Genomic DNA, 20,430 nt, shown 5'->3' on the forward strand with positions numbered 1-20,430 from the left:
TCTTTCAGATAACTGGGTCAGACGGCTTTGTGAGTTGAGTTTCGAATAGTTCTGGCGTGTAGTTCAGAATCTCAGCCTGCAGATCCTCCAGTCTCAGAAACAGAGTCTCCACTGCAACAGATGTACAGCAGCTAGAGCAGCAGCTTTGTAAACAATATTTACTTATTGATAGACAAAAAGTATAAGAGCAGTGCCACGTGCAGCTCACATGATACAGAGGAGGAAAAAGACACCAGCAGACAGCTCGTCGTTGAACACAGCACACATGGAGGGTCAATGATGAGCATAAATGTTCTCAAGAACTACTTACCTGTTGACAGAAGTCTGAAGTGTTCATAATCATTGTCAGCTGAAGCAGGCCGACTCTCATGTGAAATGCTTTACTGAGTTTCTGTGCTGTGATTCAGAACATGAGACAACTCTTGTCACGCAGCACCAGAACAAGTCGAGCTGCTGCGCTGTGAGCTGCCCTACATGGTTATTTCTGAACTCAGTGGCCACTCAGAACATTCAGGTGTATTCTTCTTTTGTGTTTTTGATCTGGAAACATCATCAGTGATCTTCAGTCAGACATAGGTGATGTATTTTTTCTATCCCAGAAACATTAGTCATTCCTTAAATATAACAGTATTTGTTTCAGGCTCTGCCCTGTTCTACATGAATGTAGCTGCCCCATTATTTCAGAGTCTTCTACACAGTGAGGATTTTTGTCACCTGGGACATGTTGCGTTGGGATCAGACTTCTGGCATTTTATGTGGTCATATCAGCTTGTTCTCATTTGTACGGCGTCAAATAAACTACTGCCGTTTTGTTGAAGTCATTGGCATCAGAGGCACCAAGACTGCCCGGGTCGAAGAAGAAGGTCATTTGACCGAGTAGAAAGAGTGACAAAGTTTGTGTAGGGAGGCCGATGGGGGTATTGGATGGAACAAATACTGGACTTTCACCTTGGACATTGAAGTTTGAGTACGTAAGAAAGCAAAAGTTAACATAGATTTCTTGCATGAGTAAGTTAGTTGGGTAAGGGAATGTATTTACCTTATGTAACTTATGGAAAGTAACTTAAAGGACATGTGTAACTTTGAAAGTACTTATCTTTAACCAAAACCATAATCTTTTTCTAACCCTAATCAATAAGTTTTGATCCCTAAACATTAGAAACTGCAACAGTGTCACATTAAACCAAAACCATGATCTTTTCCTGAGCATAACCTTGTGGTTTTTAGTGCCTAAACCTAAAACACCTTGCGTTTCAATACTGTGTGAAACGCAGTGATGAAACTGCAGTATTTGACGCCCTGGAATGAGAACGGTTTGTGCATTTTGAACCTCTTTCAGAGGCTTCTGGTTCTGAGTTTCCAACCAACCAGTTTCAGAGTCAGTACAAGCTGAGGCAAGAGAGGTGCTGGGCGACGGCTACCTTGTCAGAAGAAAGGCCACTCAAAGGCAATGATCATAAAGTATTTATATGTTGCACAATAATAGAGAAATAAAGGTTACTTCCTGTGTGCCTGGGAAAATGTTGTTCACTGGAGGATAAAACCAAAAGAATGCACAAAAGCTAAGTTGACTGTCCATATATGAAACATTAAAGTGAGACAGTTACTCTGTGAAAGTCTGCAAGATGGGAAAAAAAGTCATCTATCAGGACAAACGTAGCATTTCCTGCTTTTTCCCTGCTATTTGTTCTACACCTTGTTTAAATTTTTGCAAATAAACATGTATTTCAAACTAAAAAAATTATATTTTTCTTTTGATCTTGTGAATGGGCTACTAGAAGATATACCGCATATTAGTGTAGTATGTTTGACAGCCAGCAGTGTTTTTAATCTCATGTGGAGTGGGATTACAAATGTTTAGAAATGCCTAAATACATAAATGCCTGTTTTTTAAATGGACTCGTTGGAGTCGTTATTTCTTTGAAAAAAATCCTCCAGCACAGAGAGTCCTGTGTTCGTATTCATAGGTTTGTCTGCAGTAAATGGAAGAAGAACAGAGATTTGTGCAACAGAAATACTCGATGAATGAGCAGACAAAGAAAAGGGTGCTGCAGCAAATCAAAGAAAGAATGAGAGCGCCACCCACGCTGTTTGACTGACAGCTGAACTCTGAGGAGCGAAGTGCAGAGAAAAGGAGTTAAGTAGGACCACACTGTAGACATCTGGCAGATTATTGGTAAGAAGAGAAGCAAAATGTACTAAACATAAAAAGTAGCCATCAGAAAGTTCCTGTTGCAGACACCTGGAAGAGTTTAAAGAGGAAAAACGATTTCTACACTAAATTTTTTAGCTCTTTTCATCTTCCGCATTGTTTTGAAATGTATTTTTCTTCAAAGATTCATACATTGTTACCTGCTTTTTATAACTCTTTTACTTGTGCGCCTGATGTTGTCATGTCCAGTCTGAAACTTTTTTGTTTTCTGGTTATTCCTACAAAGACCTACAGGGAGTCTGGAATAGTATTTTTAGATTGATGTTAATTGAGGTTGCCGTTGTTTAATCTTTGTTTTACAGCTGCATTGTTTTTTCTTTATTATTTTGACTATACTTTTAAGTTTTGTATCTTCTTCTGTGAATCACTTTTCGATGCTTTATTGTGTTTCTGAATGGTGCAATACAAATGTCATTTGAGCTGAATAAATACATCTAAATAACATATACACAGATTTTTAATGAGTATTCACATCCTGGTTAATGGTTCAATCCTTGAAAACAAATGAACATTTTAAAACAGGAGAGGTTGTTTTTTTTGTGAAATTCTGAATTGGAATGAAGTAAAAAAAATAATAATAATAAATAAATAATAATAATAATAATAATAATAATAATAATAATAATATGCATCCCTCTGAAAAGGTAAACGATCCTCAGACTGTCCACCACATGAAAACTTAAATGAAGGTTTATAGGGAAATTCTTCCACTATTTCTGACACTACTCCCATCTTTGCTTTTGCTTTCCCTTTAAAACAGAACTACAGTGAACGGGCAGTGCGGAGCTCTTTCCTCCCACAACGTGGTCAGCCAGAATGTAAACAAAGGATCTGACTCAGAAAACGACCGCAATCATTGAATAAACCTTTTCTTTTTTTTTATCTTAAACGTTGCGCAATCGTACTTTAGCCACTGCAAATATGTACAGTTTACTGATTACCATACGGGAAGATTACACATTTTTAGATGAGGAAATTGTTGACTCAATCCACTTAATTTATGGCCACAAGATGTTTTCCAGCTTTTAAGTATCTTTTAAGTACCTGGAGCACAAAAAAAAGAGGTCTCGGAGAGAACAAGGGGCCCCCAGCAGCGTGCGGTGGCGTAACACGACGCTTCGAAGGTTGCCATCATCACATGGCAGATGGAAATTTCCACTGAGTCTCCTTGCTTGTTAAATGGGAAGGGTCTTCAACTCTTGTTTCCAGTAGTCCGCCTCCTCCTCCGCCCGCTGCAGCTGTTCGCCGCTCCGACACACTCGGTAAGACCCCAAAACTTCCTTCCACATCTCTTCTTTATTCCTTTTCTCTCCCTCGTGTGATTAGATGGTTAATTTCTGACCATGTTTGACGCGCGGAAAGCGGGCAGTTTAATTCCGGTTATTTCTCAGCCTGGAGGTTTGATAGCCCCAATTAGAAAATGTAAGAAAATAAAAGCAGACTCTGATGTCCGTGGATTTAACTGATTTTACAGCCTTCTTTCTTGTTTCATTTACCATTTCTTCTCGTGTTTGTAAAGTGAGCCCGCTGTCTTTTAAAGAGCAGCTGTCTGTGGAGCGCTTCTTGCAGGGTGTTGACTGAAGTCAACATAAAGCAGCGTGGACGCGACAGGCACGCGTCTTTATTTATCATAAGAGATAATCTCGCTTCATTGTGGTCATTGTTCAGTGTCACCAAAAACTACAAGTCTCTCAAGCCACCGGTTGATCATCCGGACCGAAACGTGATTTTTTTTTTTTTTTTTTTTTTTTTGCGTGGAGCCGTTGTATCCTGCTTGCTGCGACTGCCTCGCCGCGTTCACTGAAAAACAAAAAGGCAACACACAAAGGCGAGTCTTTATCGTTCCCAGTCTGCATCATCAGTGTCTGCTTCCACAGTGTGTCTGCAGCGCAGAAATCATATGGATCATTGTTTGGCAGTGGTGGATTGTGGGAAAAGGTAAATAAAAGGTTGACAAATATTGATGCTGGCTTATGTAACATGCGGAGTGTGGCCTGCAGAGCGCACTAAGGACTAATAAATATGTTATGACTGCAATCACAGGCTCGAATTGATGCCATGCTTTGATGGGAAACATTATATAAGTTATTGGAGTTAATTTTAACTCGATTTAAGCTCTAAAAACTTCTCCTGGACTCCCCTGAGTGGATTCTTCTCTCTGAAAACTACAGAAACAAGATTTTTTTTTTTAGGTTATGTTGTAAAAGTGATCATGTGTATACTGCACGTACTGTAGTCACTCAGAGGTGGAAAATCAGACGAATTTAATTGGCAAGACAACAAGTAATGTTGAGGATTTTCCAAAATCTGCTTTTCCTCAGCTGCTTTTCAGACTTGCGTCGCTTGTCGTGACTTTCTTCACTATAATATTCCACTTTCATTATTTTCTCGAGTCAGTTCTGGTTCCGTTATTTGAAGCAGCCCACCGGCCGCACACATCAGACTGACAGCTCAGGACTGAAAACGCAGACAGCCGGAGAATATCAGGGCTTCGATATATTTAAGCGGTGACTTCAGGTTCTGTCGCTGCCCCGCTGGACACTAAAAATACCCGGTTGCCACACAGTGAATGTACTCTTTTAAAGCCAGGGCAGTTTGCTCCTGACTTGCATAATAGTGATCTGGTTGTAGCCTCCCCAAATGAAGCTCCACCTCCACCATGGTCAAGTTTTATGCTGTGTGTGTGGTGATGATGAAACCTTTAGTGAAGGCGCAACACAGACTGGAGTTATTGAAGAAAGATTAAGGCTGCTTTTAAATAGGATTACAAAGTGAAGTGTGAATTGGATGAAGTTTAAATGGAGGTGTGTAAAAGCTACTTACTTCGTTTAAAGGTTCATTCCAGCTCTTTAAAAGTACACTTCCAGAAGGTTTGAGGACGTACAACACTCAAGTTTATTAAAAAATAATCAAAATACGAAAATTTAGAAGTTGAAATATCCTGACTTTTACTTCCTGGTCCGGATAATTCATTTCCCAGGCACATTGTTAGTGTCTTTTATTTGCCTGTTTTACATACTTAGATATTGCAATGCTTCCATAAAGAAGACCCCTAATTACTGCGACTTTTCCTTCCTACACTGATCGAGACAATGCTGCCATAGACTGGGACTTTTGGGACTTTTTCAGAACTGCAACACCGGTTCAAGGTCCAAACCAAGGTGCATGTTTCTGATATATTCTGAACATCTGATCTGGTTCACTTTGCAATTCTGCGAGTGCATTTAGAACTTTGCATGGCGAACCTACATCCTTGTACTTTACATTGATTGGTTTGTGGACAGGCGTGCGTCTGATGTCGGTGTGTTGACACTTCAGCCTGTAGCCTTTTCTGTTTTAACACAGAAAACTGAATGAACAGATTCATTTCATTGCCACTATGGTGCTTCAACCGACACCGATTTTCCTCTCAGAAAGTACGTTTTGTTATTTTTGTGCATTTTTAAAGCTGGGTTTTGATTTCTTTGTCAGACCAGATTCCAGTTAGATGCTCTATTCTTCTCCTCGTGCTAACATGGCTCATTTTTGCTTCTTTTCTGGTTCTTTTCCTTTTTCTATCATTTAATGAGCTGCCTTGATGCCCTATAATTGGTCCAAAAAAAAAACATTCCGTGTTTTCACACTGCAAACAAACCAAATCATGATTTGTTTTGATCTGGACCGGAACCACCTCTTTTGGTCAAACTAAATTCTGATCCTTTGGTGCAGACCGTTGTCTGAGGCTCCTTTCACACCTGCTACTTTGGTTTGCACCAAACTGAAAAGTCCAACGGTCCGGACTAGACAAGGTAGATGTGAAAGCACCCTTAGATAGCCTGCTGATGTTCCAGAGTCAGAACGCTGGAGTCCCATGAAATGCTGGTCCTCAATGCCTTTGTAAAAGGGAGAGCCGACATGGTGCCAATTTGTCTCTGTGACCACCTTCACTGCGGCACAATAACACCTTCCCATTCAGTATTCATACCTTTTTATACAGAACAGCAAGGCGTAGTAACGGAGCAACATTCCCGCCTTGAACAGGTTGTGTAAAAGCGGCCTCCACAGAGATTATAGTTACATAGTTGTCCAGCTGTTTTCTCAGGCTGGCTGGCTGGTAAACCGACCTCCATGTGTAACATCAGCGGATCGCCCCTTTAATGTTGCACCTGTAGACTTTAACACATTTTGTTAAAACATTCTACAGTAACTTTTACCAAAGCTGCAGGTGAGGAGGAAATTCCAGCACAAGTCCGAACACCTGTCAGCAGGGCGGAGCTTGGCCGCAGCTCCTGGCTCCTCATTGGCTGTGAGGAGACCTAAATGACAACTGTAGGTCGGCCCCTGCTGCTTAGCGGGGTGGTGGTGGTGGGGAGGGGGGGCCCCATACGTTTGTCAGCTTTCCAAAAATAACTGTCAACACTTTCAATTGAGATGTGAGAAAGTGATACGCCCTACAATCAAAGAAGGCGCCAATTCATACCTGCAGGATTGCATAATTCACCAACCTGGAATGTGTGATTTAATAACTGCATGCATGTGGGATTGTTTGTGTTTTTTTATTCATGTAAAACTTTGCTGATCCACGTAGGGGAATTCTGCCTCTTTTTCTCGGCCAACATGGTGGTCAGGGGTCAGAGGTCAGCTGCAGGGGTTCGGTGTCTTGCTGAAGATCATATAAACATCAGGGGATGTTTGCCGACGCAGCTGCCTCAGCACTTTGTTCACTCCACAAAACCTTTACAACGTGTGCGGTTCGTGTTGACAACCGAGTTTACTTCTATTATAATATTTGTCATATTAAAGTCATTGTTAATATGGAGATCCACGTAATCTGTGATGGTAACCTAAAAAAGTCACATGCATTTTATTTATTAGTAGTTTCATGCAAGAGTCCTCAAGCTCAGTATTTAAAGGTAATCCCATATCCTTTTTTAAATGCCATGTTCTTCCTTAAAGAATGCAACATGTCCAGTGACAGGCCTGCAGCCTGGTATCAGCCAATGCTAGCGGCTACAAGTAAAGGTAAATGAAGCCAACACTGTTCCTGTGCATGTCAAGATAGAGTATATTTATACTTTTTCTTTCTTTACTATGTACACTTTTTTTTCTCCAAGTGAGAAAATGTTATGTTCCCAGTTCTCCTGACCCGTTTACTCTGTTAAAGTTACTGCATTACACTGTTAAAACAAACAACACTTCTTGTATCCGTTACAAATTAAAAGCTCTGTATAATTTCAGCTAACAGAAACCCTTCATTTCTTAACAAAACTTGTATTTGAAATATTTACAGGAACATTTTGTCACTGATATCAGACAAAACACCTTAGATTGGTAATACAAAACAACTGATGAAAATAACAGGATGTTAGAAAAATTACTCCGAGGCTGGATTCAAAATCAAACACATCGGACATTTATTCTTGCAAGAAGGAGCAAATACATGTACACTCAAAGAAAGATGTCCAGCATTGCTCGAAGTCTCTCCTCCGTAGTTCATCTTATATACAGTGTGACAAACAGTTGACAGTCATCCCCACTTCCTCTGTATATCGGATTTTGTAGATAGTACCGAGTGAGGTCGTAGGTCACAAGATAAAGGTACAGAGACGTAACTGAGACTATAGAACCATGTTGTGCAACAGTAAAAAAATTTCTGAGACAATAGGAAGATGTTGTGCAACAGATAGACAAATATTTGACAAGTACGATGAGCTCATTATTTTTCCATCACATGATTATATTGTTCACTATTTATTGAATAAAAATGATAGAAATATACATGACTGATTATTGTATGTAAACTTGCCATTGTAGGACCAGTGGTTCAGGGGCCTAATTTTACCCCTCAACAACGTAACCACTCGGGTATGTAGGTCTTTCCTTTTCTAAACTACTTAGCTAAAGTCATTGATATGGGGAAAAATGTTACGGAAAAGTTTGGAAAATTCATCTGTAAAAATGAGTGGAAAGGAACCACGGCTTAACTGTGTGTGTGTGTCAGAGATGCACTCCATACTTGAACAAATAGCACTACACCCCTTCATAAAGTCCCACAATTTGCCTCTAAACAATCAGGACACACCAAGTTCATGGTCACTGAAAGGTCCAATGAACCATCTTGTGTAATTAAATTGACCTAAATCACAAATTAATGCTTACCTAATGTAGAAAGGTATCTCTCAGTTTGGGCTAATTTAATACTGTTTACTTTGATTGCATTAGATAAACATGTCACAGGTGGGAGGGGAGAAGATGACAGTCGCCCGATATCTTTAAACAGGTAGTCAGGCCAGTTGTGTGTATTTCTCTGTTTGTACTTCGGTGAAGAACTTAGAAATGTGCAGAATTGTGTACCCAGTGTTTGTGATGGTCTGTTGAGGACAGTCAGAGTTCAACATGCTGCAAACAAGAGAAACAAGGAGCAGATGATTCTGAAAATGTGCTCAGTTGCTGAATGAGCAAACGGGCTGTGCTCTCCAGTTACAGTCAGAGGATGTTTTTGTGGTGGACAACGGCACAGACTGAACCTTTTTAGTGTTTAAGCTCCACATCAGTCAAACTGAAACTGAAGTCAGATCCGACTGTTCCCGACTGATCCAGAGTCGAGGTCGAAACCTTGTACTCGAGAGGAATTGCATACTAAACAAGATGTTGTCGTCATTATTAGCGCACGAGCTGGCAGATCAATACTCATTGATAAGATGAAGAGAGAGAGAGTTCACAACAGGTTAAGAAACACTCGGCTTATGTACAAAAGGCCAATACGGTGTTTACTCAAGGCTGGCCGGCCTTTAATGTCACATGACAACTCTGGAGTCAGAGAGGTTTTGTCAATATGGTTGTTGTTTTTTTCCACGAATCTGATTTGTTTTAGATCCGTCATAGAAAAGTCCACTTCTATGTAACAGTTTTAATGTAAATGATCAGTGTCCTCCACCAGATAGAAATCCTGATTGAAACCAAACCAAATGTTCTTTGTGATTTTCTGCCTTCTTTCTGAGAATCAGTTTTCTGCATAAATTCAGGCAGCGACAAGAAACTAAGATTTGGACTGGTGTGGAGGAAAGGAAGTCTCTGAAGCTATCCGACCGGCAGATAAGCGCTGCCTCCACAACTTCTTTCAGGAAGAGCATATAAAGTCTAACTCAGTAATTACTCAATTAAATACCACAATCTTCTTATGCTCATGCGTTCTATATTATTCAAATCATATAAACTCTGCCAAAGACGTATTGGCTCACATGAATTGAGTTGTGTTCAGACATCTCGACCGCTGAACAAGTTATTGGAACAGCAAAGGAGTGAAATTAGTGCAATGGTACAAGCAAAGACCAACTTTTTTCTTCTTTTTTGACCCATGTGTTTTTAGCCGTGCTAGCGACGAGGCTTTAGGGATGGTAATATCAACCGCCGAATAAAAAGAAAAGTGTAGTTGTAAAATTTTAACCAAACATAAAGCCACAATGGAGCACAGATTTATTTTTTTTTTACAGTTAAGATATGCTGTAAACTGCAAAAACAATATAACATAAAACGAATATGTAAAAGTGCTTAAAATGATCCTAGCAGGTGTTGATGCATACAACAACAAACTACAGAAATAATCAGCTGAATTTTAGTCACTACTGGACGTGTGAGGCTTTACGACAACTATCATGTCTGAGAACTATGAACTGGTGGATTTCTATGATAAAATGCAGTGTCGAAAAAACAGGTTGATGTGAAGTGGAAACCTACAAGATGTGTTTTTGGCTTTTAGCTTTGACCTATGTATGAAAATGACCTCTGGATTTCTTAAAGCCAGATGTTAATGGTGGATCACAGCCTGTCCTGATGGTCCGTCCTCATGCTCTGGAGATGTAAAATGTGTAACCGCAGTGTGATGGAAGGAAATACATAAGAGGGTGGGAGTTGTCTCAAAGTGCTGCATATGATAAATTCCTCCCGAGTGGAAACACACACAGATTGAATCATCCGGAGGAGCATGTGTGGCTCTCAGCTCGCTGTACTTCGGTGGCCGTTTACCACACAAGGACACAAGTGAAAGTAACCAGCAGCTTTAAATCTGTCCTGTATGACATACTTCACTACTGCCGAATGGTTGGGTTGGGCATCATTACACATTGCTGCTGCATGATGGTTTAGTTTCGATGAGATGGTTATGATTTGAACTTGGGAGAAAGAGGGCTTAATGACTTAAAGGAATAGTTTAACATTGCTTCATTTCGGGGAACTTTCCAGAAAACTAAAGGCTTCCTTCAGGCCTTTGTTATCTGCATTTATCATGCAGATGAGGCAAAAATCTGTCAGGCTGACATGTCAGAAAGAGCCAGAGTCCTGCTGAATATATTTTTCTCTGCATAAATGCTTGAGACTTCAGTCCATCTATCATAGAACTTACTCAGTAGTTTTGTGGTTGTGTTGAAGCAGTTGAAGGTTTTTCTAATTTTCTGGTCGCTGGCTAAAGTTGTAGCTTACTGGACCAATCAGAAACGTTCAGTGGTGCGAACCCCACCAAGTTACAAAACACTTCTCTCTTGAGCACAAGAACCCTGAGGTCCATAAAATGTTTCTGGTGGCTTTTGTTAATTTAACATACCTGCTCAGGTATGTATACAACAAACAGGATATAGCCTGTCAATTAGTAAAATCTAAAGCTTCTGGGAGAATCGTTTACCTCTAAATAGTGTCCAGCAAGCAGATATCCTCTGTTTACAGTCTTTATTGCAAATCTAAACTAATTCACTGCAACTTAATTGTTACAGAAAAATACAACATTTAAAGAGAAGCCGAGGTCCTTCGGGACAGATTTAATCCCTCAAATGAAGTTACAGGAAACCATTAGCAACCTGGTGTTCATATTATTAATGGTTATGCAGTTCAAGCCAAGTTGTGATCATTAGTGACTGATAATTTTAATAATTTCTGTTCCACAGGTTAGAGAAGTAGTTATGTAAGGTGGGAACTTCTCTTTAACAGCTCCAGTTATTCATCCAAACTCCCTCATTAATCTGGCTGTGTGTCTTCCAGTGGAGGACTGTGGTTGCAAATTGCAGCTCCCGTGATGTGTGTTAATTTGTGTAACTGAGTCAGCGTGAAGCAAACATGCCCTGATAACTTTCCACTAACTTTTTAAATAACATGCTGTAAAAAAGATGGGATTTTCCTATTTTGAATAAAGTTTATTGTGTAGTGTGCTTGAAATGGATTTAGAGGTTTTTAATTGCAAATGTCCCGAGGCTTCTCTTGAATGGTTTGACCTGTATAACGCATTTCTACACATGACAAAGACTCATATGATGTACTGTATGTTACATCATATAGCGGTGTGCTATTTGGTAAACAAGTGCCCACAGATGATAGATTTTGCATGCAGGGGACAGAAATATATGTTGCTCTGGACCTGTGAAATTCTTCAATAGGCCCCTTTCAGTTATTTTAAGGAGTTCGGTAGATTCACACTATTCAGAGAAATACATGCCCCAACCTTCACCTGTGCTTTAGTCTTTTTAGATTTTATTTTATTTTGCATTTGGCCAGATATCTGGCCAATGATTTATCAGCAGAATGTGTTTGGTATTTGCACCCGGTCACATGGGAGTGAGATGTATAGGCAAAATTTAGAGGCCTTCAAATTCCAGCTCATGATGAGCACCGACGCAGACGTTGGGTTTCACAACAAAGATTCAGGCGGATTGCAGGTAGAGAAGTTAAGGTCCCTGGTGTCAGGTTAGGGATGTTTTGGTCAGAAAAGGGAGGTTAATAACCCCTTGATTCATGACAGAAACATCCTCCATGGCCTCTTTTTTACTGGCTGATAACAACACACTCCATTATTCTCCTGCTACAAAAATGACCACAATCACACACCAGAAAACTCTGTGTTGATTTCTTTTTAGCACTAAGTTAGGGTCAAACCCGGCAGCGAAGTCACAAGTGTACACTGAAATATATTGAAATAACCAAACAGTGTTTCCTCACCTCTTGTTTGAGCAATCCCTTTCACAAACCCCCGGGTAAAAACAAAACCAAAAAGTAGACTCTTCAAAATACATCTAAAATGTTACGGCAGGCTCCTGCAGTAGGACTCTGCTCGTAAAATGACAAAGTTTTCCCAAAAACACTTGGCAGAGAGAGGGGAGACAGCTGAAGCAATGGTCAACATTTACTGGAAAGACTCAGAACAAAATTGAAAGTGTGGAAGCTTACATCCTCTTCCAGTCAGACTAATCAAAATACATTTTATTATTGACCATCCACACTCTGTTTTATAATCTAGGGAAAATTGTTGCACCAAAATATGGTAGGTGATTTTAATTTAAATGGGTATCCATTGATTTTACTTCCAAATATGGATGAATCTCCTGCAGTTCCCATAATGCAACTTAACATCTTTCTTGAGTCCATCATTGCTTGTTTAACATCAATTTTTCAACTCAAGCACAAACACAAGAGGACATTATCAGGGTTATTTGGTCACACTTTGGGAACCTTCCTACAGAGACTTCATACAGTAGTACTTCTTATGACAAGTACACAGATCTTTACACGTGTGGAATTGGTGAACTGCCTCTTTAGGTTTTTCTTCTAAACATTACAGGGTTGTATTGGGGCTGATACAAATCATGACATGCATCAAGTCATTTTGTTCCTGCTTGAACAATGTTAATAAAAGCAGATTCTGACAATGGAGATATCAGAGACTTTTCTTCAACTGGATCCTTGGAAGTATCTTTTTGGTTTTTGTTTGTGTGCGAGACGTATTTGACCTCTAACACTGAGCTCGGGCTCTTCTATAGCTGGCCATTGCACTGCTCTTAAGTTTTCTGATCTCCAAACCCCGAGGCTAACTGCCGTCCCCATTAGATATGGAGCCTGATTGGCCCATGAACAGCTTTCCAGTCACAGGTGATTGGCTGAGTATGTGTGTGAAGCCCACACGCACTCTTCAACGTTTGCTATGCCATTTAAGAAATGTCCCTGCAGCCACATGGGGGAATCATGGCGAGGAGTTCACTGTTGTTGGGAATTTGGATTTCATTTCATTTCAGTTGTTGTTTTTTGTAGTGATTGGATTATTTTTCTGTGGTTTCTTTTTTTTTTTTTTTTTTACAAAATGACCAAAACTCACCTGACTCAAAGAAAAGTCTGTTAATATGGAGTCATCCGATTTTGAGATTAGCCTATGTTTTCTCACAATTGAACTTTTCAGCCAACTAAGATGTACTCAATCTTGCAATGTTCATGAAAATGAAAAGTAATTGGTGGATCTGCCCTTGTGATTTGTGTCCAAACTTCAATGGGGAAGTGGTTTCTATTATCCTGCAGACAAACATGAACAAACAAACCACTCCAAACACACATCCTCCTTGGCTACGTTAATAAAGGCACACCTTTGTTTTGCTGCTGTAGCTTTGTTTGGTCTGTTATAACCTGTATAACCATGTGGTGGCTAATTTTAGCTAAAATTGACAAGCTTGTGGTCACAGGAGCTGCTGTTCAAAAAAAGTTACATGATCAATCTCGCTGTATAAAGATTCCCCATATTATTTATTTGAATCGACCGGCACTTCTTGTGTTAGCATGATTGTTGAGATAGCTTATTGCTTGACTTTTCCTGAATTTAAAGGTAGACTAGAAGAAAAAACACATTCATCTTCTTACAAATGAAAAGATAAATGAATAAGCAAGAAAAGATCCTTTTTGTCAATCAGACTCGCAGATAATTCTTTGACAGCCTCAAGACCAATCTTACTGGGTCTGGTGTAGCGTTGGCCACGTTAGCAAACCATCAACTTAAATCATTTCTCAGATTGTATTTAAACATTGAATAACCCTTTTTAATATCACTTTACTATTCTGTGAAGAAGTGTTGATTTAGTTGGAATTTGCTGACATAGGCACACTCGAAAGATTTTCAACATTTGGATGCTTTCATTTAAAGACACGAATAAGGTTTTCATGGATAATGTTCAGCCCAGTTGAAGGATTGTTTCTTCTATGACATGGGAAAAGTTTTTTTGAAACCAGGTACATAAAGTTCATAGTTTCTTAGCTGCTCACTGATTTTCAGACCAAATTGGCGATGCAGTTTGTTTCTTTCATGCTGCGTCTGTGTGTGTGTGTGTGTGTGTGTGTGTGTGTGTGTGTGTGTGTGTGTGTGTGTGTGTGTGTACACCCCCCCCCCCTCCCCGCACTCACACACACACATTTGGACAGCATGACAAAGTGTACAGATAAAACCCTGACACAAACCTGACCTTGGGCGCCGCGACATCCCGACAACGCTGTCCTCTGATTGGTTGGCCGGCGGCACGGCCTACCCCTGAAACCACTGCACCTGGGCATCTGTGTGCGGCTGCGTGTGCAAGCGATTGTCTGTGATGAGTTCACCAGTCTGCTCATGGCCGGCCGGTGGCTCTGTCTGACCTCAGTCTCTCATCAGTCAACATGTGATTATGACTATTATTATGTCTTGAGGCAACTGTTGCTATATAAGAGCGTTGGTGCGCGCTGATGTCTTCAGTCTGATGGTGGCGAACATACAATGTACACAATGATGTCACAATATAGATCTATCTATCTATTGCTGATCTATCTATCTGCCTATCTATCTATATCTAATCTATCTATATCTAATTTAACTATCTATCTTTCTTTACCTTCTTTAAAACATTTTAACTTCTTGCTCATTCCTGTGTGTGTGTGTGTGTGTGTGTGTGTGTGTGTGTGTGTGTGTGTGTGTGCATTGGGGGGGAGGAGGTGCAGGGGGGTTACGGCCCTGCCTATGACTGTGCTCAGAAAAAGGTGGGGCCTGATCATACAGCCTTTCCTCATTGGCTGACAGAGGCCCTCCCTCCTCCCTTTTAAAAGCCTGCGTTCTTACCTGAGTTACAAAAGAGCGCTCCTCACTCACTCACTTGTCTTGTCGGTCCTCTGTCCTTCATCTTGAAATACATTCATTAAAAAACAGGGGGAAAAAGGAGTCTTCTTGGAACCTCTTGAAGGAACTTCTCAGTAAGTGAGCGCGTTTGTTTTGCTTGAAAAATGTGTCATACATGGCAGTTCAAATGCTGATGAAGTTTTAACATATTATTTGTCTTTGAGGAATTTCCTCTGTAAAATGTAGCAGTTTGGACCTTTGATTTCACTTCCCCAGCTGCAGCAGGGTGTGTTTGAAGAACACACAGTTGCGCTTGTCAGAAGTCATGTAGACTACGTTCTGCAGAGTCGTGCTGAATGAGATTTTAGAGGTGGCTGATGCAAGACTTTGTTTGGTAGGAGGATGGATCAGGCAGTAGGAATGTTTTCACAGTGAAGTGAACTGAAATTGATCTGAATGGAGAAAAAAAAAGGACATTTTCAGGGGTTTTTTTTAATTCTGAAACTACATGCAAAAGTTTAAAGTTGAGAAAAAACATCTGTGTATATATTGGTCTCTAGGGCTTTTCGACATCAATGAATTTCCATTGTACAACCAATGTTTGAGCTCGGCACATGGTAGTTTATTGTAGAAACTATAGCAGATATTCTGTCAATCAAAGTAAACTAGAAAGATGCCTGCAATACTTCAAAGTTGTGTGTTTTTTTGGGGGGGCTTTAATATTGTTGACTGAGCACAAAGTTCAGTTGTGTTTGCTGTTCTTGAATGTTTCAGCTATCAACCGCAGGAAGTGTGATTACTGATAGGTTTGCTTGCACTTTCCTGTTCAATAATTTCTCAAGTTACCATGAAAGTACTTGCATGCTTTATCCCACAGTCAAGTCTGTCACAGCACATTTGACCAACTCATCGAATGATTGTTTCATTGATTATCTTTCATCTAAAATGTGAAGGAAGGAACGATGGTGAAATCGTGAAGTTGAATGACTTTGTGTTATTATGTAAAAGCTGCAGACGGCAGTGTGTGTTGGCCAGCGAAGTCCCCCACATTTGGTATTTAATATGAGGAGCCATAGATAGAAGTGTGAAGGCATCCAGGACACCTTGACAACACAATGGGACCCAGACAGTTCGGCCAGTTTCAGGAGGGATTTGGGATGCATTTGTCTGCATGCAGTATTAAGATGTTATCTTTCATCTCTGCAATCCCATTTGTTACTTTCTTTTCTGGCTGATTTCTTGGTATTTAAGATTTGTATGTGGGTTTATCCAGTATGCAAGTTAAATTTAAGCTTTATTTCTGCGCACACTATGTTGATTGTAGTTGAGAAATGTAGTCTGTCATGCTGTGTGTGTGTCTGATACCACATCAGAGCTTAGCCAATGGGTAGGGTGGCACACTGCCAATTGTGTGCTTCTGTAAAGTTATGGTTGTAACAAAATGTGAAGTTAACCTAGTTAGACAGGTTAATCCTCTTTGGCCGCAGAAAGCGAGAGCCGTTCTCTCGCCTCACAGCAGAGAGCGACATGGGCAGATTAGGTGTACCAGTGTGTGTAATGAGGTTGTTAACGGTAATGTAGCCGCTTAATCTGTGTTGGCTCAAAGATATCAGGTTTTACTTCCACAAGAGCAAGATCAGAAACAGAAGGACAGCCTATCAGTAGCATAAACATTATTCGAAAGGAGGTTCTGGTCTTGTGGGTCAACCTACGTCAGCCAGGTGGAGGTCAGGGCAGAGAGAATGAACACTTTGTTTGGCAGCTGATGTCCTTGTTGCAAAATGGAAAGCTTTGTGTGATGCACAGTGGTGTGTTGACTGTAAACACTCGCTCACTTGTGATGCAAATATCCTGCTGCTCAATCACTTCCTTTACTAGAAACTGCTGCTTAACTATGATCTCCTGGTATTTTACCAGCCGACCTTTAAAGTATTTATCAGTGGCAGAAAGTTGCTTGGTGGATTGACTTGACCAGCTTTACTTGAATACTTGAATATTTTACATTTGGTCAATACTTCATTTAGAGCTGTATTTATGTGCAGATCTAGATTTTACTCAGGTTAAATTTCCAACTATAAAGTTTTTCCAGCTGAGCACTATCATGCTGCTCGTATAGTTTTACTATATGCTTCACTTCTGTTTTGGTTTGATTTTGTTTTTTCAGCCCACAGCTTTAGTGTTTTGGTTCATTTTCACCATTTTCAACAGAAAAACTGACCGTATGCTAACTTATAAGCACCATGTAGCAGAAGCTGGTTGGCTCATACGCTGAGTTCAAAAGGGGTCGTATTTACCACGTACACAAGAAGAGTGTATATGAACGGCCCTCGAGTTCACGAGTTGTGACGTGTGCTGGCGTTTACGGAAATGACAGAAGCCATGGAAGTACATTTTTTGTTGCAAGGTAAACTAATATGTTGTAATTTTGGTCATGTACTAGAGTTCTCCTTCTTAACTTAAATAATAATAGCCTGCGTCCGAGGAAAATGTTGATGCCCCCAATGGCCTCATCTTTTCCCTCTCTGCCTTTACATTTGCTAAATTGTCAGCCTCCGTGGCTATTAAACGACGTCCACGTTGTGTAACAGCTGTGTTGTTACGATTTAACCATTTGAACATCAAGCATGTTGTGCACCGGACTTCCTGTGTTGTAATCACGAGCTCATGAGTCCCATTTAAACACAGCACCAGTGACCAGATTAACAAGAGCTGAAAGGCTATGAGTACTGCACCTTTAAAGAATGCTAATGTTGCTTTATGTCTGCTTTATGCATAAATAATAACTCTTTTGCTAACTTGTTAGCCATTAAAACATCCCATAATGCCTCAGCTATAAGCAGTTAGAACTAAAATATCATCATTGGCATCTTCCGGTATAAATACACTTAGCATGCTATGCATTTCTTTTCAATGTTTTCATATTGACATACTAACATGCAGAGCAACAAGTCGGCTGATCGGATCTCCCCTTTTTCTCGTGTGTCCATCGATGTGAGAAACAACTCCGTTGGTGTGGTTGTGTTTTTGTTCCCTGAGAAGTACTTGGACTCGTTTTCTTCTAACCTAATCAAAGAGCTCTTTGTGTGTGTGTGCGTGCGTGTGTGTGTGTGTGTGTGTGTGTGTGTGTGTGTGTGTGTGTGTGTGTGTGTGTGTGTGTGTGTGTGTGTGTGTGTGACAAGTAACACTGTAAATCATTTTGCTGTTAGTTGCATTTAGAGTCATGCAGGCTCTGCTCACTGGATTTGACCTCTACTTTACATCATTTAATGATGAATGTTACGAATGGAAATTGGAAGTGTGGGCTCCTGTGTGGCATGCTGGATTTGTTTCTTTAATGGTAGTGAGTGAGGCTGAGAATAGCTTATACGTGAACAAGGCGTCCTGTTGATGATGGTGGTCAGACAGCTTCATGAACCCTTCGTATCCTTGACCTGGTTTCAAGGTTTGGTGACTTAACTCCTGTCAGCAATCTTTACGTACGTTAACACTTCTTTGTAATGTCCCCCTAAAGATAGAAGAGACTCGAGTGACATGATTTTGTATTTTATCGGACATCACTCACAGTGTTAGTAATTACAAATCAAGTGTAGCTGTGAACACTGCCAATCAGCCTGGTGTGAAATGGAAACTGCAATAAAGCTAACAACCTTGTGCTGGTTGCCTCATCCAGTTTTCCTCTTCAAGTAATAAATATCAGAGAGTCACTCGGCTCCATTTCACTCTGAAGTGTTCTTCATCAAGGCCGAGAGGCTCCGGAGGAGGCTGTTGGGGCCAAACAATAAATGCGCATGCAGGCCTGTAATCAGTGGCAAACTGAAATTCCTGCGGTAAATTTGAATATTGTAAGATTGGGGAAAGAAACTATAGAAAATCTGAACAAACTTCTACTAAACCATCTCATTGAGTGAACTTTTCCTCTTGCATTTCCTCTGTTATTTTTCTAGGTCTTTTCCCATCGGTAACAAGATATAGCTGAGGTCGTGGAAGAATACACTTTGTGTCTCCTCCTTGTGAAGTCTAAAGCCTGAAAATCCTGATAACCAGATTTGTCCGCCTCTCGTCCTGCTGTGTGCACCACCACCATGCCGGGAGTTGTGGACCGCATGGAGCTGAGGAAAGTCTCCACAGAGGCCGATGACGACAGCACCGACAGCCTGGACGACCGCTACACCGAACCCATCGACTCTGAGAAGGCCACCATCAACAGGTGAGCAACCAAGATGCCGGAGTTTTTGTCTCGTTAATTCTTAAGACGTATGTAAACTAAACTCACTTCAGAGGTTAAAAGAATTCATTCAGCTGGAATTTTGTGGGATATTTTTAAATCTGATTACCGAATGCAGTTTTACTGTAACAAGGAGCTGTATTGCATGTAAAAACTTGTTTTAACATGCCTTACTGATAACGGGTTGATTGCGTGGGCGGCTACTTTGTTTCTGTCGAACTATTAGATTAGGTGTGTCTTTAATGTGAAATACAGGAGGTGTTGACTGGTGTGAAGTAGTAAGTTTGATTCTTTTTTTTAACACACTCTAAAGACCCTGACACACCCAAATGACTTCAAATAACCTGCACAGACACTTGTCTTTCTTTTCTGTAACACCTGAACACGTAGACTTCAGCTGATGGCAAGAAAACAAATCGCAAAATGTAATACACATAAACTGCCCACCGTCTTTGCTAATGACTTGTTTTCTTGATCCTTGCAGCCAATTTATGGATGAAAATGAAGACGGGGAGAGCCAGAAGTTCCTGGCGAACGGGATGATGAAGAAGAAATATGAGGAATACCATGAAGAATACGTAAGAGGATTCACAAGTCTCATCACTGATGTAGCCCGTGTCTGTCAGTCAGAGTAAATAGTTCATCTGAATACACCAATCTACAGATTTCAAAAGTAGATTCTTGGCAAAAGCAAATCAAAGTAGTCTTTCCAGTGAATTAATTTGAAAGCAGGAGGTTAAAGGCAAAATTGGCCACTTTTTTTGTTTTTAATGTCCACTTAGTGTTGATGGTGAATACTACAAAATGTAACATCCACTGCACTCTCATTGTTGGGAAGCTAGTTGCAGTAAAAGCGAAGACACAAGTTTTTAGTTTTGCTTTCGCATTGACATTACCCTCCTGCTCCCCAGTCAGTTTGTTGTCCTACTGGCCACAGACTACGTCACTGTACACGTCAAATGATGATGCCGGTGCCAGAAGAGATTTCACTGATGCTCCCCAGAGACACAGAGAATTTATTGCTTCAATTGACTAAATATACCATCAACAGTAATTGGACATCCAATTTTTATTTTAACAACCAAAGGAAAAGGTAGAAAATCATGGATAGCCTTGTGGTTTATGTTTAGA

General features: G+C 40.4%; 1 protein-coding gene across 2 annotated transcripts in view; it reads left to right on the forward strand.

Annotated features, from left to right (window-relative positions):
* The first annotated feature begins 3,387 nt into the window (after nucleotides 1-3,387).
* The window catches only part of slc38a4 (solute carrier family 38 member 4), a 37,828-nt gene continuing 20,785 nt past the window's right edge, over nucleotides 3,388-20,430 (forward strand). The window contains exons 1-3 of one of the 2 annotated variants that reach the window (XM_069156523.1): nucleotides 3,388-3,474; nucleotides 19,019-19,281; nucleotides 19,784-19,877. In XM_069156523.1, the coding sequence (XP_069012624.1) occupies nucleotides 19,157-19,281; nucleotides 19,784-19,877 (219 nt within the window). In that variant the 5' untranslated portion in view covers nucleotides 3,388-3,474; nucleotides 19,019-19,156. Of the gene's footprint in view, nucleotides 3,475-15,104; nucleotides 15,209-19,018; nucleotides 19,282-19,783; nucleotides 19,878-20,430 lie in introns of those variants that run through there. The other variant, XM_069156522.1, reaches the window with a different exon arrangement.

This window comes from Embiotoca jacksoni, unplaced genomic scaffold (assembly GCF_022577435.1).
Source record: "Embiotoca jacksoni isolate LCO1_2020_lvr unplaced genomic scaffold, fEmbJac1.0.p SCAF_21, whole genome shotgun sequence".
In the NCBI taxonomy this organism is placed as follows: Eukaryota; Metazoa; Chordata; class Actinopteri; family Embiotocidae; genus Embiotoca; species Embiotoca jacksoni.